General features: G+C 38.4%; 1 protein-coding gene across 1 annotated transcript in view; it reads left to right on the top strand.

Annotated features, from left to right (window-relative positions):
* Window positions 1-19,148, top strand: part of RAB11FIP2 (RAB11 family interacting protein 2) — a 39,239-nt gene that overhangs the window by 6,960 nt on the left and 13,131 nt on the right. Inside the window, exon 3 of the mRNA XM_027596465.2 lies at window positions 113-581. Within this exon, the coding sequence (XP_027452266.1) occupies window positions 113-581 (469 nt within the window). The remainder of the gene's footprint in view (window positions 1-112; window positions 582-19,148) is intronic.

Below are 19,148 nucleotides of genomic sequence, written 5' to 3'. Positions count from 1 at the left end.
TTTAAATAGCTAATTGCTCTCATTCTAAAAGCAGCAGTATGCACACAGAATGTGTCAAGTAGTGTGATGTAATGTGTCACTGATTATGTGCTAACTACAAAATTGTTTGCAGGAAGTCTCAAATCTCCACACAGAAGAACATTAAGCTTTGATACTTCTAAAATGAACCAACCTGACAGCAGTGTGGATGAAGGTGAATCGTCTTTTGGAAGACAAAATGACCCATTTACAAATGTGACTGCTTCATTACCCCAAAAATTTGCAACACTGCCAAGGAAGAAAAATCCGTTTGAGGAAAGCAGTGAATCATGGGACAGCAGCATGAATTTATTTTCAAAATCAGTTGAAGTAAGAAAAGAAAATAAAAGAGAGAAAAGGGAGAAAGTTAGCCTGTTTGAAAGAGTGACTGGAAAAAAAGATAGCCGAAGATCTGATAAACTTAACAATGGGGGATCTGATAGCCCTTGTGACTTGAAATCACCTAATGCATTTAGTGAAAATCGTCAGGACTATTTTGATTATGAGTCAACTAATCCGTTTACAGCAAAATTCAGGGCTTCAAATATAATGCCATCTTCAAGGTAAGCCTAACATTGGGGGAAATTGTGCTATTTTGAAAAATATTGTACTTGAAAGTATCAAATATCCCTTTTAAATACTTGAATGTTTTAAATTCCTTTTATTTGACTTGAACAAAATTCTTATCTTATTTTTATAATTAATTATGGAGCCAGGCAACATTGCATACATCTTTTTGGAATTGAACTTTTTATCTTAGAAGGATAAAAGATTATTAATCCCTATCCTAGACTCTTTCTACTTCCCTGAGCAAGAAACTCACTGAAACTTAGGAAGAGAACGACATAGCTTTTGATGAGACATGGTGAGAGTCAATCACCACTGGGTGTTAATTCAGGCCAGAAATTAGGTGATATGTTATGTTTCTAGATATTATTTTCCAGGGATTAGTTCACGGGCTCTCTGGAGAGGATTCGTGGACCAGTAGCAGCCCATGGGCTGTTCTTTAAGAAATACTGGCTTAGGTTAAGTATTAATGGTTTTCATCGTAGGTGTTAACTACCGTTATCAAATGTCTGTTTAGAAGCAGCTTTTATTTGTGAATGTTTACTGGAATTTTGTGACCCTTGTGGGTACTATAAATATATCAGAGTTTTCTATATGATGACTTAATGGTCATAGGAATAATCACTGTCATGATAATAGATTTTCAAAATCTTGAGTTCTCAGTTACATGTATAATGGTACTTTTCTTCTTCCTTAGTACAAATTGGAACTATATACCTTTAAATGAGATTATAGGTTTTGCAGAAGTGAACGGTGGAATAGCTGATCAAAGAAAACTTAAAGAATAAGATGAATTTATTGGAATCCTAAGCACTTATGGAATAGCAGGGTAGAGTGTTTGCCATGGAATGTAGATTTTCCTCCAGGCAGTAACATACAGAATACCAGCCTGAGTGGGAATCCTGGCTCAGTAGCTCTGTGACTTCTGTAAACCTCATTGTGTCCATCTTCCTTTAAACAAGGAAAAGAATACCTGCTTGGTAGCATTGGGTGATGATAAATTATAAATCAAGTACATGGCATGAAGCCAGGGCCTAAATAAGGGAACCCATGAATGGTGGCTGTTACTACTATGTTTTATATATGGTCATGTCGTATTTTATTCAAAAAGTGCTTTGTTTTGGCCCACCATAAACAAAAAGTGTAACATTAACAAGCACCCTTTTAGACCATACTCTCCCACCTGTCTTCTGATCTTCTCCTGATGTGGTCAGGTATGCATTTAACATTTTCAAGGGAAACGTGTATTTCTTTCATTTTCTTTTAGCAGCAAATGTTTGCTGTGGCTTTAAAAAGTATAGCTCAGTTTTCTTTATAAACTATACTCCAAAAAATATATTTTTATCGTGTGGCATTAATGTTTTTTCAAAGAGTCCATAGTCTCGTTGTGCTACTCACATATTTTATTTTGGTATTTCACATGGCGTATTCCACATATTGTCTTAAGTCCTAAATTACAGAGGTAAATAGAAATATATTTGCTTTTTCTCCCTTTTGCTAAACTTTTTTTGAAGAAAATGAAAAACAACTGTCTGAGGTAGCTTAGAGATTGGGTACTTTATATAATTTTAGATTCAAAGAAAAGCAAGAAAAATGGGAAGTGGTAAGAAAATGTTTTTAACTTATGGCAGCATGGGGAAAAATAAGTATCCTCAAATCTTTAATTGCCCTATACTTGGGCTGTTTACATGGATTGCCACGGGTTTTTAAAGTGAGTGGGGCATTTTGCCAGACTTAGGCTTTGTTTGGGTGACTTCAGGACAAATGCTGTTTCTGTCAAAATTAGAGCTATTTCTTGATAAATGCATAAAATGCTTGCAAGTGTGTAAAAAAACAGGATTTTTACATTTTAAGTCTTCCTCTTCTTCGTGTTCTTTGGGACGCCAGGTATGAGGCCAACAACATTTGTAGGTTCCTGGGAAGTTCCTCTTCCTCTGTGTGTCGCAAACCGTGTTTGTGGTAAATACATTTGCAGTTAAAGGGTTGCTCTAATTTATAGTTTGTAAAAAAGAAGGATTGACTATAAGATCTAGGAAGAGAGTACAGTTGAAAGTTCTGGAAAGCAGCTTGATCTCGAGTGGAATTTGGGAGGATACAGTCGAGGTAGTTTCATCTTCATGTGGCCAGTGTTCCTGTTTCTCCTGCCGACATCAGCCCTCAGTTATGGTAGACATTTTAGATTTCTCACGCTCACATCTCAATCCGATGCACTTTGGAAGCTACAGACTCCTACCACGAGGACATGTGCTGCAGATTATTTTTTCCATTAGTGCTAAAGGGATCTATTTAGAGTCTCCTGGACTCTTGTGGCTGGCGTCTGTGAAAATACTGAGCAGAGTGAAGGGTAAGCTCTGTGGCTGTGGATCCACATCATGTTCTTTGTGAGTGAGCTGGCTCACCGGGGATCGCAGGTGCAGGGGAACCGTGCTGTTGCCCTGCAAAGGGGATAGGGTGTGATTAAACCTGGAGAATTTTCTTTATTCTGAAAAACTTGAAAGTACTAAGGAACGCTTTCTTAGAAGTCAGAGTTTTTATTTCTTAGTAAAGAGAAAGTAAAATCCACCTGAAGAAATCACCTTGTAAACCCCCCAAAGTACCACCTTTTGCTTCCATTCTTTTAATAGGTCCTATAATAGTCTTGCATAAAACCGACAGGAGAGATGAACGGGGAGAACAGGGTTCTTTGAAACCCTTTGCTGCCTTGCACTTACTAATTTGCAGCTTCTTTCTGCTTACCTGCCCCTCTGAAGCCTTGCTTGCTCTTAGAAGGAGAGGTAGTTGATCCTTGTGGGGCAGCCTTAGCCTTTTCTTACCTAAGTCTTATTGTGGGCATCCCATTGTTCACCGGTAGACCTCCCACCACCATGAACAGCTTGAGGGCAGCATCTGCATTTCGTTCGTCTTTCCACCCATAATCTCCAGTCTAATGCTTAGTAGATAGTAGATGTTAGAAAAAATCATTTTTGAATCCATGAACACGGAATAGCAGACCGATTTCCTAAAATGTGCTTTTATTCCTTTAGGCTCCTCTTGCCGCCCAGTGTGGGCTGAAGATCTGGTACACTGAAAACAGATTCACAAAGGCAAATATGTACATTTTTACGTAAAACTCAGCATTAGTCAAAACCTAAGTGAGTGTCAAAGGGCTCTTGAAATTTAATACTCAGACCCTACATAGCACATTTCTGGAGTTAAGAACTCCGTGTTAAGTAGGTTATCAGCTGTCATAAACAACCCCAGATCGCGGTGGCTTATCACAGTCAAAGCGTGTTACTCGTTGTTGTCACCGCCTGATTCAAGATGACGGGGAGGAGGGAAGTGGGTGTTTTGCTCCAAGTGGTCATTCAGCTCCACACCGTTATTCAGGAACCAGGCTCCTTTCTTCTTGTGGTGCTACCATTTACCACATGGCCTGCAGGGTCATACAGCGGGGCCAGAGAGCCGAGGGTCACGTGTGGCACGTCTTTCTGTGCCGGCCTGGCTGTGGTGTGCATCACCTCTACAGCTCTCCCCTTGGCCAGAGTCCGTCATGTCCCAACCGCAGTGCAGCCAGGGAAGAAATCTGGTTCAGCGATGGACCCAGAAGAGACTGAGTTGGGTGTGGTGAGGGCACCTCATTGTGTTTGTGGTCTGTGCCAGGTCTGAGAAGTGTGGATACTGTCTAACACTTGGCATGCTGCACGACTCGTACTGCACATGCGCTGGAAAGTGTAGTTGGAATTCTTGCCATTTTCAGGAAAATGTTTCATCAGTTTATGATTGGTATTGTTTGTGTTTTCAAATTGTGGCTGCTCTTGCTTTTTAATTATAAATCACAGGTAATTTGGTGTCATCAGTATCAACTAATGTGTTGTGTGGTTAACCCCACAATTTGTAAAGTAATGCTTGGTTGCATCAGCAGTTACATAATTTTCCAAAAAACAAAACAAAAAAACCCCTGAGTGTTTGTTATGCCATTTTTAATCATTTGTTCATAGCCATGTCTTTAACACTAGGCTAGGTTCCAGTGGAAAGTGGAAATGGTGGGTGTGTTCAGCACACAGGATGTCCTTTTTTTTTAAAAACAGACACAGCTAGACCCTTAGCTAGGTGGGGACAGGTGACGAAGTTCTGGCTTATTGAAGAGTTAGTGGAAGAGATGTCTACCGCAGGTCTGGTCCATGAAAATGCCCTATGCAGTCATCTGTATTGCCTCTCTTCCTCAGTACCTTAGGCCAGGGTTTGGCAAACAAGGTTGGGGGCCCAGATCTGGCTTGCTGCCTGTTTTTGTAAATAATTTTTCAGCTGCCCACAGCCTCGCCACTGGTTTGTGGCTACTTTTGTGCTGCAGCGGTAAAGTTGAGTCAATGTAACAGAGATTGTGTGGCCTGCAGAGTTTACTGAAATCACTTGCTGAGCCCCAGGCTGGCTGAATGGGGATCTTTGGAAAAGGGCAGAGCCGTAAGACAGGGCAGCCTGGGTCGCTGAATGTGGAAGGCCACCTAACCAAGCATAACTGAATAAACCTTATCTGAATGAGACATTCTGAGACTATTAAGTGAACTGCGGTTTTTGCATTTATTTATCACAACACTTAGCATTATTATTACTTAGTATTTAGGGTACAGGAGCCATGGTAACTTTGGTCTGTTTGAAAAGCCTAGTTCAAAAAAGTTTAAGAACCACTGATTTGTAACACCAAATCCAAACTCTTCTAACTTTCAAGACTTACTGTATTTTAGGCTTTTCTTGATGGTCCAACTTTTCTTTTACTATTCCTTAACGCTCTGTTCTAGGTAAGTTAATTTCCTTAACCTCTCTCCTCCGAGACCCTCGTAAGCCTTGCTATGCCCATTACTTAGCTCAGTCCTGGAATGCACTTAACTCATCTGAGTGTGCTCAGCCTATCCTTGATTGAGGCTAAAAACTCTTTAATTCTTTCTCAATAATAACATGGCATTTCCCTTTGGCTTTCTGCTGATACAGAACATAACTGCTCTAGGATATCTATTGTGTCTGGGTCTTAGTCTTCCTTACTAAGTTCTCTAAGCTTCTTAATAGCTATGCTGAATCTTCTCTTGTGGGTGCCCCACAGCATCTAGATGAGCGCATGTCCTCAGTGCTGATCATCAGCGCCTCCTGGGGATTTCTGTTCAACTACAATTTGTTGGGTCCTGAATTAGATAGAATCTTTAGTGTGAATGGGCCCTGAAATGAAAATCAGCATTTTTAAAACTTCCCACTGATTCTCTGTCAGGTTTAAAAAGTACTGATCTAACTTATATCATGTATTTCATAAGACTTCAGTAATTACTAATTGATGAATAGAAATCTGCAGTTCTGTTGGTAAACTCATAGTTGAATAGATGACTTAGTCACATTCGCTTTGCTCACAGGGCCCTAAGTAAGGTGGAGGACACAGGAGGGAGGTCAGCCAGACTAAAACAGGCATGTGGAGAGGAATATAAGATTTCGCTGAATAGCTAAGAAACATCTAAATTATGGTAGGCATTGAGGATCAGGCAGAAATGTGTGAGTATTTAATATTTATGGCATCTGTAGATGAATTGTTTCTCAGAATTCAGGTAAAACCTAGACATCAGTAGTGATGAACAACACTTAGGAAATACGCTTGTGTTTATATGCTACCTATCATAACTTGAACAGAAATTCTGTGATGTGTGTTCTTCTGAGGCTCTATGGGAAACTGTAGGATTGAAGGACTGCCCCCAGTTAAGAGAATTCATTAACACAAGGAGAAAGTTTGTTGTGTATGTCTTATTCTGAAATGTAAAAAAAAAAAAAAAGTGTGTGTGTGTATGTGTGTGTAAGCATACTCTGTATGAAGAGCTGATGTTTGATTTTAGAAAGGAAGCTCATTGGAGAGCAAGAACTTATGGGAAGTATTTTTACCGGAGAATGTTGATTTGGGAATATTCTTCTATATGTGACTCATAAAAAGAACATGCTTTCCCTTCATTATTTTCTGCCTTATTGTCATTGTGAATATCATGTAGCAAACTCCTAGTTGTTCTATGTTAACTTAATGGTATGTCTTATAATATCATTCCTGGTGTTATTGATTCTATTAGAGCATATATTTCCATTTACAGTATTTACTGTGGAAAAACCTACGTGTTGCTTAGCTGGTGAAACAGTTATTTTTTAGGAAATAGTGTCTAAGATTAAGAACTCCTGTCTATCACTAATATTTTATAATTTTGCATGACAATATGCCTTTTACTTTTCGGATCAGGTTGACCTACATCCCTTTTTCCCTTCGTCCTTTCTTTCCTTAACTCATCAATTCCTGTCTATGGTTGTATCATACCTTTCTTAGAAGCTACAAAAAAATTGGTTACCTAGAATGTATATTTAAATATGTTTCTAATTTTTACAAATCACCATAGGCTTATAAGCATGTAGTCATTATTATGAAGTTATATAACATGTCCATGAAAAAAAAGATAGACTGTTTACTGTAGGCCTACATTTTGATTCTAAAAAGTTAGAGTAAACAAATGTTCCGAAAGAAATGATCCTATTCATAGTTTTAAAACCTTCATTTTTATAATACTCCATATGGATCTTTTTTCCCCCCATATGAGTTTAAAGCCCAGTCTCTGGCATAATAAACCGTAACATGTATAAGGTTTATTTTAATAGCGATATTTATTTTTTGTTCATATTTGTCTAATATTAAAGATAATTTTGCCCTCATTCATGACAGGCCATAAATCTTTTACACAGCTGAAAATTTGTGGCCTCATTTACAAGACAGAAAACAAAAACTTTTGAGATGATTTTTAGAGCCATTAATCCATTAGTGTCCAGGGATTTGCAGAATGTATCCAATGAAACAGTGACTAGGAACATGAAATATGCAATATGATTAGTTCCCTTAACACTAACTAGAACTTTTATGTTAAACTCCCCGGATACTACTTGAAACTTTTTTACCCTTTGTCATCCTAATACTCATTATAATAGCTCTCATTAATTGGTACATCTCCCAGTGGGTTAATTTGCAGATACCAACCATGCCATCCTTTTGCTAACTCACTAATGCAAATTGATATTTATAGACTTCAAAATTGAAAACAAAAAAAGCTCTGTAACAAAAAAAGACAAAACTTTGCTAAGTCGTCGTTATTATTATTTTGAGTTGAGAGATTGAGATACAGAGAGATTTTGTGAGAGAAGAAAACCAGCCAAAAAAAATCCACAAAAACTACTGTAGGCTAATAAACTGATGTGAAAATTTCTCAATTTACAGCACTTGACAGGTGCTAAAAGAAAAGCATCTTTAATTTTAATGTGTTGTTAGGACCTCTTTAGAGAGACTGTACAAGTTATTAACAAGGTCCTCTGAGACAGGAGACGGGTAATTAACAAGACCTATGGAGATATAGTTTAGGTAATTAACGAGCTCTTAGGCACTGGACACAGGATAACACAACGAGTCCAGTAGTTAAAGAGAACAGGTTGTTATGATATGATCAAATACAAGATAATAGTATGTAAGTCCTTCTGAGGTTTCTGATAGGGAAGTATTAAGATTATATTCCAGTGACCCCAGTGCAAATCAATATGTAAATTTTAACTTTTAAGGTAGAATTTGTGAGGATTATTTCTTTGTCAAACCAACAAGCTTGTTACATGTAGATTAATAATCATTGTTAATTGCCATTAATGAACATGTATATTTTGAGAACAGTACATTGGAAAGATATAAATTTTATGATTCTAAACTATTTTAGACATTTCTTGTTCTGTTTCTTTTTCACCAGTGGCCTGTTGGGTAAAATTGTCTATTCCAGATTGACCTTACTTTCCTTATCTCCTTTAAAGCTGTCAGGATCTGGCCAGAGAGGAGGCTGTTCTTCACCAGTGTAGTTTTTATGTGATATGCACAGCGCCACTCATGTTGTTACGGTACTTTCTAGTTTGAGACTTGATATTCCCAATTTCAGACATTTGGCATAGTTATTTCCTGCATAAATTTGAAATTGTTGGGGTCTGAATCAAGTTTTGGTACAGAAAACTCCCACAGTCAGCAGACCTTTATTATAAACATGTTATACTTTGAAGATTAAAAATAAAAAGGCCCTTGCAGGTCTCCTGATTCATTCCACTGCCTCTTCCGTGTGACAACTCCAGTCCTTCCAGATGATTTTTTCTGAATTTCAGATCTGATAATCAAATGACACTTCCATTTGCATTATTTTTGGGATATTTACTATACAAGAAAATCAGAGGTTTATTAATATATAAATTCCTGATCTTAGAGTTCATAGAAATGGGCACGTAAATATCAGGTCTCCATTCCATGCTAAGGATTGGACATTGTAGAGGCAGTGGGGAGCCATGAAGATTTTTAAGTTAGGTTGTGATATGATCAGAGTAACATCTTAGGTATAGCCCTGTGATGTGGGGGAGTCTGGTAGGGACAGGAATGGGAAGGGGGAGGACTTGGGGCAGGAAAACTAATTAGAAAGTTAACATGGTTGTGAAGGTGAGAGTTGATGGAGGTTACTTGGTAGTGAGGATGGAAAAGAAGGGAACATCTTGGAGACACATTCCTTTTGTATGTGGAGGTTGGGATGGTAGGGGATTGGTAAAGGAGAAGAAGCAATGAGGATTATTCCAACGATGTGTCCTTAATGTCTTAGATTTGATGAAACACAGCATTGTAAAAACTGTACAGACGGTCCCCAACTTATGGTTCAGCTTATGAATTTTCAACTTTACGATGGTGGTAAAGTGATATGCATTCAGTAGAAACCATACTGCAGAATTCTGAATTTTGATCTTTTGCCCGGCCTGGGATATGCCCTAGGATTCTCCCTGGTGAGGCTGGGCAGCAGCAACCGCAGTTTGCAGTCAGCCACGCGATCGCTAGGGCAGACAACTTACAACCATTCTCTACTCATCCAGCCATCTTGTTTTTCACTTTCAGCACAGTATTCAGGAAACTACATGAGATATTCACCACTTTATTATAAAATAGGCTTTGAATTAGGTGATTTTCCCCAATTGTAGCCTGATATAAGTGTTCTGAGCACATTTAAGATCAGCTAGGCTAAGCAATGATGTTTGGTAGATTAGGGGTATTAAATGCATGTATTTTCAATTTACAATGAGTTTATTGAGATGTAACCCCATTGTGAGTCAAGGAAGATCTATATTAACAACGTCAGGTCTGTTGTCAGAGTTGGCATTTTAGTCTTGATGGAGAGGTTTGAGTTTTTTGTTTTTTTTATAAGATGCTGTCTTGTTTATTTTAGAATTTTGTTTTCGAGATAGAAATTATGTGTTTTGAGTTGTTGAAGACAAAGAGTTAGAATCAGTACACTAATTACAGTTCTTGAGAGTTTGTTTTTGAATCCTGAAACACACTTGGCTTCTTTGAACACAACAGTGCAAATTTCTGTAATTGCTTATGGATTTAATACATTTAAAGTGTGTTCACCTTAGAATTGTAATTACTACATGTATTTCTCTCCAGCAGTTTTGGCTTTACCAAATCTTGTTCCTGTTGGACCCCTTTTGTTATTTTCTCACAAGAGAATAACTTCTGTTTCTTTTATATTTAGCCCTACTTCTGTGAACTCTACTTTTCCAGGCCCCTATTCTATGTTTAGAACACTTCCTTTTCGGCCACTATGACTCCATCACCTGCGGTTTACTTTTGGCCATAACAATAAAGCTTTGACTTTTGAAACACATGTACTGTTTCTGTATTTTAATAAATGGTAGTAGTGGTACCTGTGGCAGGGGTGTTCTAAATGGCTGCTGGTGATAGAAAATAAAGCAACTAATTTGATTATGAAATGATTTTCCTTTTACACATTTAGCTAGTTTCTAAGAATATTGGGATCCAGACATTTGACATTTGTCTCCTTGAACTTATATTTTAAGGATAAATTATTGCTCTTTGATGTGTTAAATATAGTATTAATATATAATATAATTGTAATATAAATATTAAAATGTGATATATAAATATGTATCATATATTAAATATAATGTATCATACATCGGGTAAAAAATATATGTATTTTATGTATTTATGTATTTATTTTTTAAAGATTTTATTTATTTATTTGACAGAGACACAGAGAGAGAGGGAACACAAGCAGGGGGAGTGGGAGAGGGAGAAGCAGGCTTCCCACCGAGCAGGGAGCCCGATGTGGGACTTGACCCCAGGACCCTGGGATCATGACCTGAGCCAAAGGCAGACGCTTAACGACTGAGCCACCCAGGCGCCCCTTATGTATTTATTTTAACCTTAGAAATCTTTCTGACAAAAGTGCTAATACCACTTAAATAGCAATTACATGACTCAGTTCTGTCTATAGTAATGCTTAATTCAAATTGCCAGTTTTTAAAAATTGTTTTAACAGACATGTATGTGAAGCTCTACCAGGGCTGGGGGTGGGTGGCTTGAAGATAGAATTCATAGAGGATAAAGTCCCAGTAGCCACATAGGGAGAGGAATGTGTAAGCAGTGACCCATATTCCAGGCAGAATGAACTGTGTTGAACAGAGTTTACTGTAGAAAAGGTAAAGGAACACTTTGCTAGAAATTGGAAAATGCTTCTTCAAGGAAGAGGCCTTTGAGCTTGTTCTTGACCATCAGAGATGATTTTATAATTGGGGAATGAGTGGATAGACAGTTATTTCAGTAAATAGCAAGAAACCTTATTTTTCAAAAATTGAGAGATGCATTTTGAAGGAATATTTTATAAATAATGACTGTATACTCTTGTATCATTAGCTCTTTACTCACTACTTGGTAATTCTACCATTTCTTTTTTAGTTGGAGTCATGGAGCTATACTCCATGCCTGGTAGGTTCCTGAGGAAGTATGTTTGCTACTTTAGGCTACCAAGGAGCCAATTAGTGAGTGCCCTGCAGCGGGTCTGCATTAGGTATAATGACCTCTTTGTTATGGATCCTGGAGTGGGAATGGGGGTGTTCAGGTTAATCACATATTTTGTTGACTAGAGGTATACAGTATATTTTGTTTCATACGGATTTTTTCATTTTCAAAGAAATTAAATGCCCCAAATAAATGAAAAGTGGAAATCATACTGAACATAATTTAATACTTGATTCAGAATATATATATTTGATTACCTTCTTCCAGTCAAAGGTGTTATAATATAACATGAAAATATAAATATAGTAATAGTAGAATATTGTAAAGGAAGTATAGGATAGGTATTAAGAGTTCAAATTTTGGACTCGGGTCTGGATTTGAGTCTTTTGAATAACTAGCTGCTGTATGAACTTATTTAACCTTTCTAAGCCTCATTTTTCTCAACTGTAAAATGGGATAAAGTGTGGAGCATGGTTTACCACAGGGTGAACCGGGAAATGGTAGCTCTCACTATGGCCTTATTGCACAGTGTCTACAGCATATGTAATAATTGCTTTAAATACGTTAACTGAAATTATTTCCAAGTACTGATGTATTCTCAACTTAAAGTAGAATTTAGGAACTCATGTTTCTCACTGACTAGTAGAGGATATATACATTTGGCAGAAAACAATAAACTTGATAGTTTTTCTAGTTTCTTTCAAGAAGTATGTTCAATAATAATCTTCAGTAAACTGAACCACATTGAGATTAAGTAAAATATTCCCGGTATTAAGTAGAAAATTTGTTTTATTGCTCTACAAGGCAAAGGTATTATAATCAATATTGCTATCAAATCCTGTGTTCAGAAATTCTTGCGTAGTTCTAATAAGGGCAGTGCAGGGCAGACAGCTAAGTTTTGGCTTTTCCTTAAATCATGATGAAAATTTTCTAAACTTACATGTCTGACCTTAGATTAAATTGTTAAAGATGACAGTTCAAACTATCATTATAAGAACGATAAATGCTACTTTACGGAAAACTCTTCAGAACATTCCAGAGTCCTCTGCGAAAAGGGTCTCTGCCTTAGGAAATTCAACACAGGCACCAGGGTATCCCTTCTAACCGAGATTTGAAGGTGGGCTCTTCCTTTCATTTCTTTGTTAAGGAGGGTGCCTTCTTTTCTCTCTGGTTTTCACTAAGAAAATAAGATTCTGCTTGAGGAGTCTCTGGACTCAAGGTTCTTTAATATGCCTGAAATAATATTAATTGCATTTTTAATATTCTGTCATTCTGTTTTTAAAAGATATTCCTTAAGAGAAAATATAAACAAAAGTTAAATGTAAGATATTTTTGTATTGCCATCACTTTATTTTATGGAATAATAGGGATGGGCAGGGTCTTAAAATGTCACTTTTTGTGCCTATTATCTTTAGACTACCAGGAGACAGTATATATTGGGGTGACATTCTACAAAAAGATGTTTTAGAACTTGATAATAAGGTATGGACATTGCTCTCCTGTCTTGTATAAGAATTGTTACTATTGTGAAACAGAGATGCATCAGGCGATGTCTCTGTCTTTAGATCCCAGGCAGGTAGATACAAAATATGTAATTAATTGTCCTAATTGGTGATGCAGTTAGTAAATGCTCAGAGAGCTAAAAATGACAGATTAAATGAATAAGGTCACGCAGTCTAGGTGTCATGGAAAAGGTAGAATTGGCAGAGTCTCAAAGGATGGATCTATGGAGAGAGGAAAGTGCTTTTATGAATGAAGGTTAAAATGAGACCAGGCAATGCATTAAAAATGAGTGTTTTAAGTGGCTATCAGGGACCCACTACCTGGAATTGTTAAGGTCGAAGGCAGTAGTGGAGATTGGACCTTGTTAATGGGAATGTAGCATACCAGAATGAAGAATTTGCACCTAATTCTGTAATAAGTATAAAGATATTTTGGCCTAGGAGTGATGTGATGGAACACCAATTTTGGGGACACCCAGAGAACAGTGATATAGGTAATGCATATATAATATGGGCCTGAATAGGAAGAGACACAAAATCAAAAGATGCCAGTGAGACCTCATTTCTAAGTGTGATTTTTAGATTCAGAATAAAAGCTGTTTAGAGTGAAAAGTAATTTATTTATGTAGCTTGTAGGAACAGGACAATGGGGAAGTTATTGTGGCAGCAGAAATTTGCAAATATGACAAGGTACACTCTAAAAAATCAGCGGATGCCTGTGTTTAAAATGTTCTTAGTTTTTTTTTTCTTTCTTTTTTTTATAAGAGAACCATTCAGAAAAAGCTGGCTGAGGGATACAGTATAATATACAATTTCCAATAAAATCATTATATTCATCCACTTTTCGAGGGGCTAGGGAGTGTATTTTTATACAAAACAACAAATTCTTTTCCAGCAAAATTTTATAATTTCTTAGCTCTGGGAAACCAGCTCTTGATCACCAAGACTTGGTTTTTAAGGCTGGGCTTCTCAGCCGAGGGTGTAGTGGCCAGAAATCTCCCAGTCACCCCAGCAGCTCTGCTTCCAAGGAGTATGCACAGGAGTCTGGGGTTTGTATCACCTAATGGAGGGTCCCCAGTAAGTCTGGCTGCCTTGGAAGCCCCTCCCTGAAGGCCCAACAGAGATGACTGGCTGGGGAAGCAGATGCTTTCTGGCCAGGGGCCTCATTGCAGGCTGTTCTTGAACATCTGAGGCCTTCCTGGTGACCAGAGGGCACCGTGGCTTTCTCTCCAGAAATTGGCTTTGTCCCAGGTACAGAGCCAGCTTGGGATGCTCTTGGCCCAGGATGTTGTGGGCTGTCTGGCCTTCTTTGCCTTGGCCAAAGGGACCCAGAGCCAGCTTGCCTTGCCCACCCCTCATGGAGGAGTTCCTGTGCCCAGGTTGTCCTCAGCCCTCAGCCTCTCACAGGAAAGGCTTATCAGGTGCTTGGGTTGGCCTTGATTACACAAGCCATAGGGCTTATGTTTGGAAATTTGGGAATGTATTTAAAATAATTATTTCATTTCTTCACCAGGAGAAAATGGTAAGTTAAACTAGATTGAATATGATATTCTTGATGAAATATGCCTTAACTTCATAGATCTCTTTAAATCGTCAAGTTTTAGGACTTTTTCAGTGACATATTCATTGATATTCATGATTGAAAAGCAGCTTGCTCTGAATTTGCTGTTCATGATCTCTGGTGTCATTGACCACAATTTTTAATTGTCTTGCCTATAAGATCTCATGAAAGACATCCTGTGAGAATATTAATAAGTAAATTACAGTTAATCCCCATAGACATTTATGTATTAGGTTTTGTTTTGCCATTCAGATATTCAGTGTGTGTGCCCAGTCCCAGGAGAGATAATGTAGTATTTTAATCTATAATGTCATTGATTTGTGCTTTTTTTTTTTTTTTTTTTTGCTTTTCCTAAAAAGGAGGAAGGAGCAATATTGAGTTGTACCTTGTTTCTTAAGCCCTTTTGCACATGTAATAAAACTGAAATACGTTACAGGTTGTGTTTGTTAGTGGGATCTCTCTTTGGACACTTTATTTTTTAGGGTTTTTATAAAGAGGATCATTATAGGGCATTTCTTTAAGCTCCTTTAACATTGAGCTTTTGTGGAATAAATGTTTTCAGGGTTTACCAGAAAAGTCTCAAAATTAATCTGTATTGTGGTCAAATACCTAAACTGTGGTAGACCTGGTTGGATACACTGGCTAGTTGAATTGATTTTATTGCAGGTCACCAATTTGAAACTTATTTCAATTCATACTGGCAGTTTTAAGTATCAGAATAATTCTTCCTATCTTAAAAAGAACTGAAAAACATTCCATTAATATACTATCAGGTCTAGATATAATTAATCTTTGTTACTCAGCAAAAACGATTTCCTCTGCTCTTTGAGGACTTGATATCTTGTTAAAACTTATATTGACCTACTGTCGATTTGCTCAGTCAACTATTAGCCCAGTTCTTAGAAATTTTTGTTAAGCACTGGCTATTGATTTATTCAGTATATATTTATTAAGCATCTGCCGCACTCTAGGTACTGGGTCAAGATGCCAGGACTGAAAAGATTAATGAAATATCATTCCTTTCTTCAAGTAATTTGTAGCAGAAGGGATGGGGAATCCAGGAAGTAAGATAGATGCACAAAAGGCAAACTTTAAACAAAATTTATTTTTAGAGCAGTTTTACATCACAGCAAAACTGAGCAGAAAGTACAGAGAGTTCCTGTATGCATAGCCTCTGCCATTATCAGCACTCCCGCTAGGGTTGTGCATTTGTTACAGTTGATGGACTTACAAGGACACATCATAATTATACAAAGTCCATAGTTTACATTAGGGTTCACTCTTGGTGTTGTACATTCTGTGGGTTTGGACAAATGTATAATGACATGTGTCCACCTGTACAGTATCATACAGAGTATTTTCACTGCCCTAAAAGTCCCGGGTGCTCTGCCTGTTGATCACTCCCTTCCCCCAAACCCTGAAAACCACTGATCTTTTTACTGTGGCCATAGTTTCTGCCTTTTCCAGAATGTCATATAGTTGGAATCCTACAGTCCGTAGCCTGCCTTTTCAGATTGGCTTCTTTCACTTAGTAATATGTATCTAAAGTTCCTCCATGTCTTTATAGCTCATTTCTTCTTCTTTTTTTTTTTTTTTAAAGATTTATTTATTTATTTATTTCACAGAAAGAGACACAGCGAGAAAGGGAACACAAGCATGGGGAGTGGGAGAGGGAGAAGCAGGCTTCCCGCGGAGCAGGGAGCCCCATGTGGGGCTCGATCCCAGGACCCTGGGATCATGACCTGAGCCGAAGGCAGACGCTTAACGACTGAGCCACCCAGGAGCCCCATAGCTCATTTCTTCTTTAGCACTGAATAATACTCCATTGTTTGTATGTACTACAGTTTATCCATTCACCTACTGAAGAACGTCCTGGTTGCTACCGAGTTTTGGCAGTTATGAATAAATCTTCTGTGTGCAGGTTTTTGTGTGGACATAATTTTCAACACCTTTGGGTAGTACCATGGAGTGCAGTTGTCATTGTGTGTGGATTGTATTGTAAGAGTGTGTTTAGTGGGGAGCCTGGGTGACGCAGTCAGTTAAGCATCCGACTCTTGGTTTTGGCTCAGGTTGTGATCTCAGGGTCATGAGATTGAGCCCCATGTCGGGCTCAATCTCAGGGTCATGAGATTGAGCCCCATGTCGGGCTTCTCACTCAACACGGAGCCTGCTTAAGGCTCTTTCCCTTCCCCTCTGCCCCTCCCCCTGCGTGCACTCTCTCTCTCTATCTCTCTCTCTCAAATAAATCTTAAAAAAAAAAAGAGTAGGTTTAGTTTTGTAAGAAACCACAAACTGTCTTCCAAAGTGGCCGTACCATTTTCCATTTCCAGTAGTGAATGACAGTTCTGGTGTTCCACATCTGCATTGGCATTTGGTGGTGTCAGTGTTCTGGATTTTGGCCGTTTTAATAGATGTGTAATGGTATCTCATTATTGTTTTAGTTTGCATTTCCCTGATGACATATGATGTGGAGCATCTCTTCATATATTTATTGTCATCTGTATCACTTCTGTGAAGTTGTCTGTTGAGATTTGGGCCCATTTTTCCATGGGGTTCCTTGTTTTCTTATTGTTGAGTTTTAAGAGTTCTTTGTATATTTTGGATAACGGTCTTTTATCAGATGTCTTTTGCAAATATTGTCTCCCAGTCTGTGGCTTGTCTTTTCATTCTCTTAATGCCTTTCACAGAGCAGAAATTTTTAATGAAGTTCAGCTTATCAGTTTGTTTTTTCATAGATCATGCCTTTGGTTTTGTATCTATGAAGTCATTGCCATTCCCAAGGTCATCTGGATTTCCTCCTATGTTATCTTCTAGGAGTTTCACAGTTTTATGTTTTACATTTGAGCCTGTGGTCAGTCTTGAGTTAATTTTTATGAAGGATATAAGGTCTGTGTCTAGGTTTACTTACCTTACATTTGAATAGCACTTTGTCATAACAATGTCATATTCATTTCTCTTAACCTTCTTTCAATCCTGATTTTTTCAAATAGGTGGCATCTCTTATTTGTTCATTAAAAATATGCAATTTAGAGCAAGTAGGTTGTACCTGGGTACTAGGTGTTGGGCAGTAAGTTTAGAAAGATAATTTGAGTCAAATCCAACAGGCTTTGAAAACCAGGCTAAGAAATTTGTTATTCAGGAGGAAGTTGAAGGCCAGAAGTTTTTTGACAGATGAGTAACAAGGTTAGACTTGAGCTTCAGAGTATCTTACCCAGCCATGTTGCTTAGGCTGGATTGGACAAGGAAGGACTGGTAGAGACTGGTAAGAGGCTGTTGGCAGTAGTCTGGGCTGGGGGTGATGTGGTCTTGTGATCAGAAAGGTAGCAGTGACCATGAGTAGCAAGAAAACATGAGAGAGCCATGTCCAGGAGCTGAATGGGGAGAATCTGCAGCTTACTGATGAGGCAGAATCTTCCAAGCTGAAGGCCAGAGTCCAGTGCATCCCCGAGGCTTCTCCTTGGATGACCAGGAGACTTGGTTATGCCAGAAATTGGAAAATCAGACTGAACTGATACAAAAGTCAAGATGGTGATTGGTTTGGGACATGTTAACTTTCAGGTATGGGGAGGATATCCAGTCTCAGACTTCAAACAGACATTCGTAAAGGTGGTATTCAAAGGATAATGCAACCATAGTGGAAGATAAAAGATTGAGCAGTCACCAGGCCATATCACTGTGGCAGGGGAAGTGGGGGGAGAATATGAAATCACCAAGGTAGAGTACAAAGAGGTCTGAAAGCAGAACCTTAAGAAATATCCATTGTCAGGCGCCTGGGTGGCTCAGTTGGTTAAGCGACTGCCTTCGGCTCAGGTCATGATCCTGGAGTCCCGGGATCGAGTCCCGCATCAGGCTCCCTGCTCAGCAGGGAGTCTGACTTCTCCCTCTGACCCTCCCCCATCTCGTGCTCTCTCTATCTCATTCTCTCTCTCAAATAAATAAAATCTTTGGGAGAAAAAAAAAGAAATATCCAGTGTGTCTCTCATAGGGGTGAGAAGATGAAGATGACAAGGAAAGGGTATAATTGGAAACATAGGAGAACATCTCGGCTACCAGGTATCACAGAAGAGAGTCTCAAAAAGAATGACACAGTCATTGTTATCAGATGGAGCTGAGAGGTTAAAGAGAATGAGGCTGTTGGTGACCTTTATAAAAGCAGCAGTGAGTGTTGGTGGTGGGGAATGTGTTGCAAATTACAGAAGGTGAGTGAGTAACAAAGTCAGCAGGGGTTCTCAGGAGGGATTAGAAATTGGCAAAATAAAGATGGGCCCTGTAGGAGGGGGTAACAAGCTGTCTGCATGCCCTGGGGGGAGAGGTGAGTAAGCACAATGGGTGGGGGAACAATTGGGATGGTAGTGGGTCCACAAAGCAGGTCCATCAGAGGGAGCGAGTGGGGGAATCAGAAGACGAAATTGATCAAATGGGATTTTGATTGAATGGATCTGAATGTGAGTAGCAGTACTCCCACCTTGATTACTCTTCCTTTGGAAACTTGTCTAGAGAAATTCTGCTTGGGAAAATGTGTTCTAAATTGTAAGGTAGTATATAAATATGAGGTGGTATTCAAATTCAAGTCACTTTAAGCAATTACGCCATCTCAAAACTGCAAGAGCAGTCAGTCTTTAATAATGTAATTCTA

This window comes from Zalophus californianus, chromosome 15, assembly GCF_009762305.2.
Source record: "Zalophus californianus isolate mZalCal1 chromosome 15, mZalCal1.pri.v2, whole genome shotgun sequence".
NCBI lineage: Eukaryota > Metazoa > Chordata > Mammalia > Carnivora > Otariidae > Zalophus > Zalophus californianus.
This window is presented reverse-complemented; position numbering and strand designations above follow the sequence as displayed.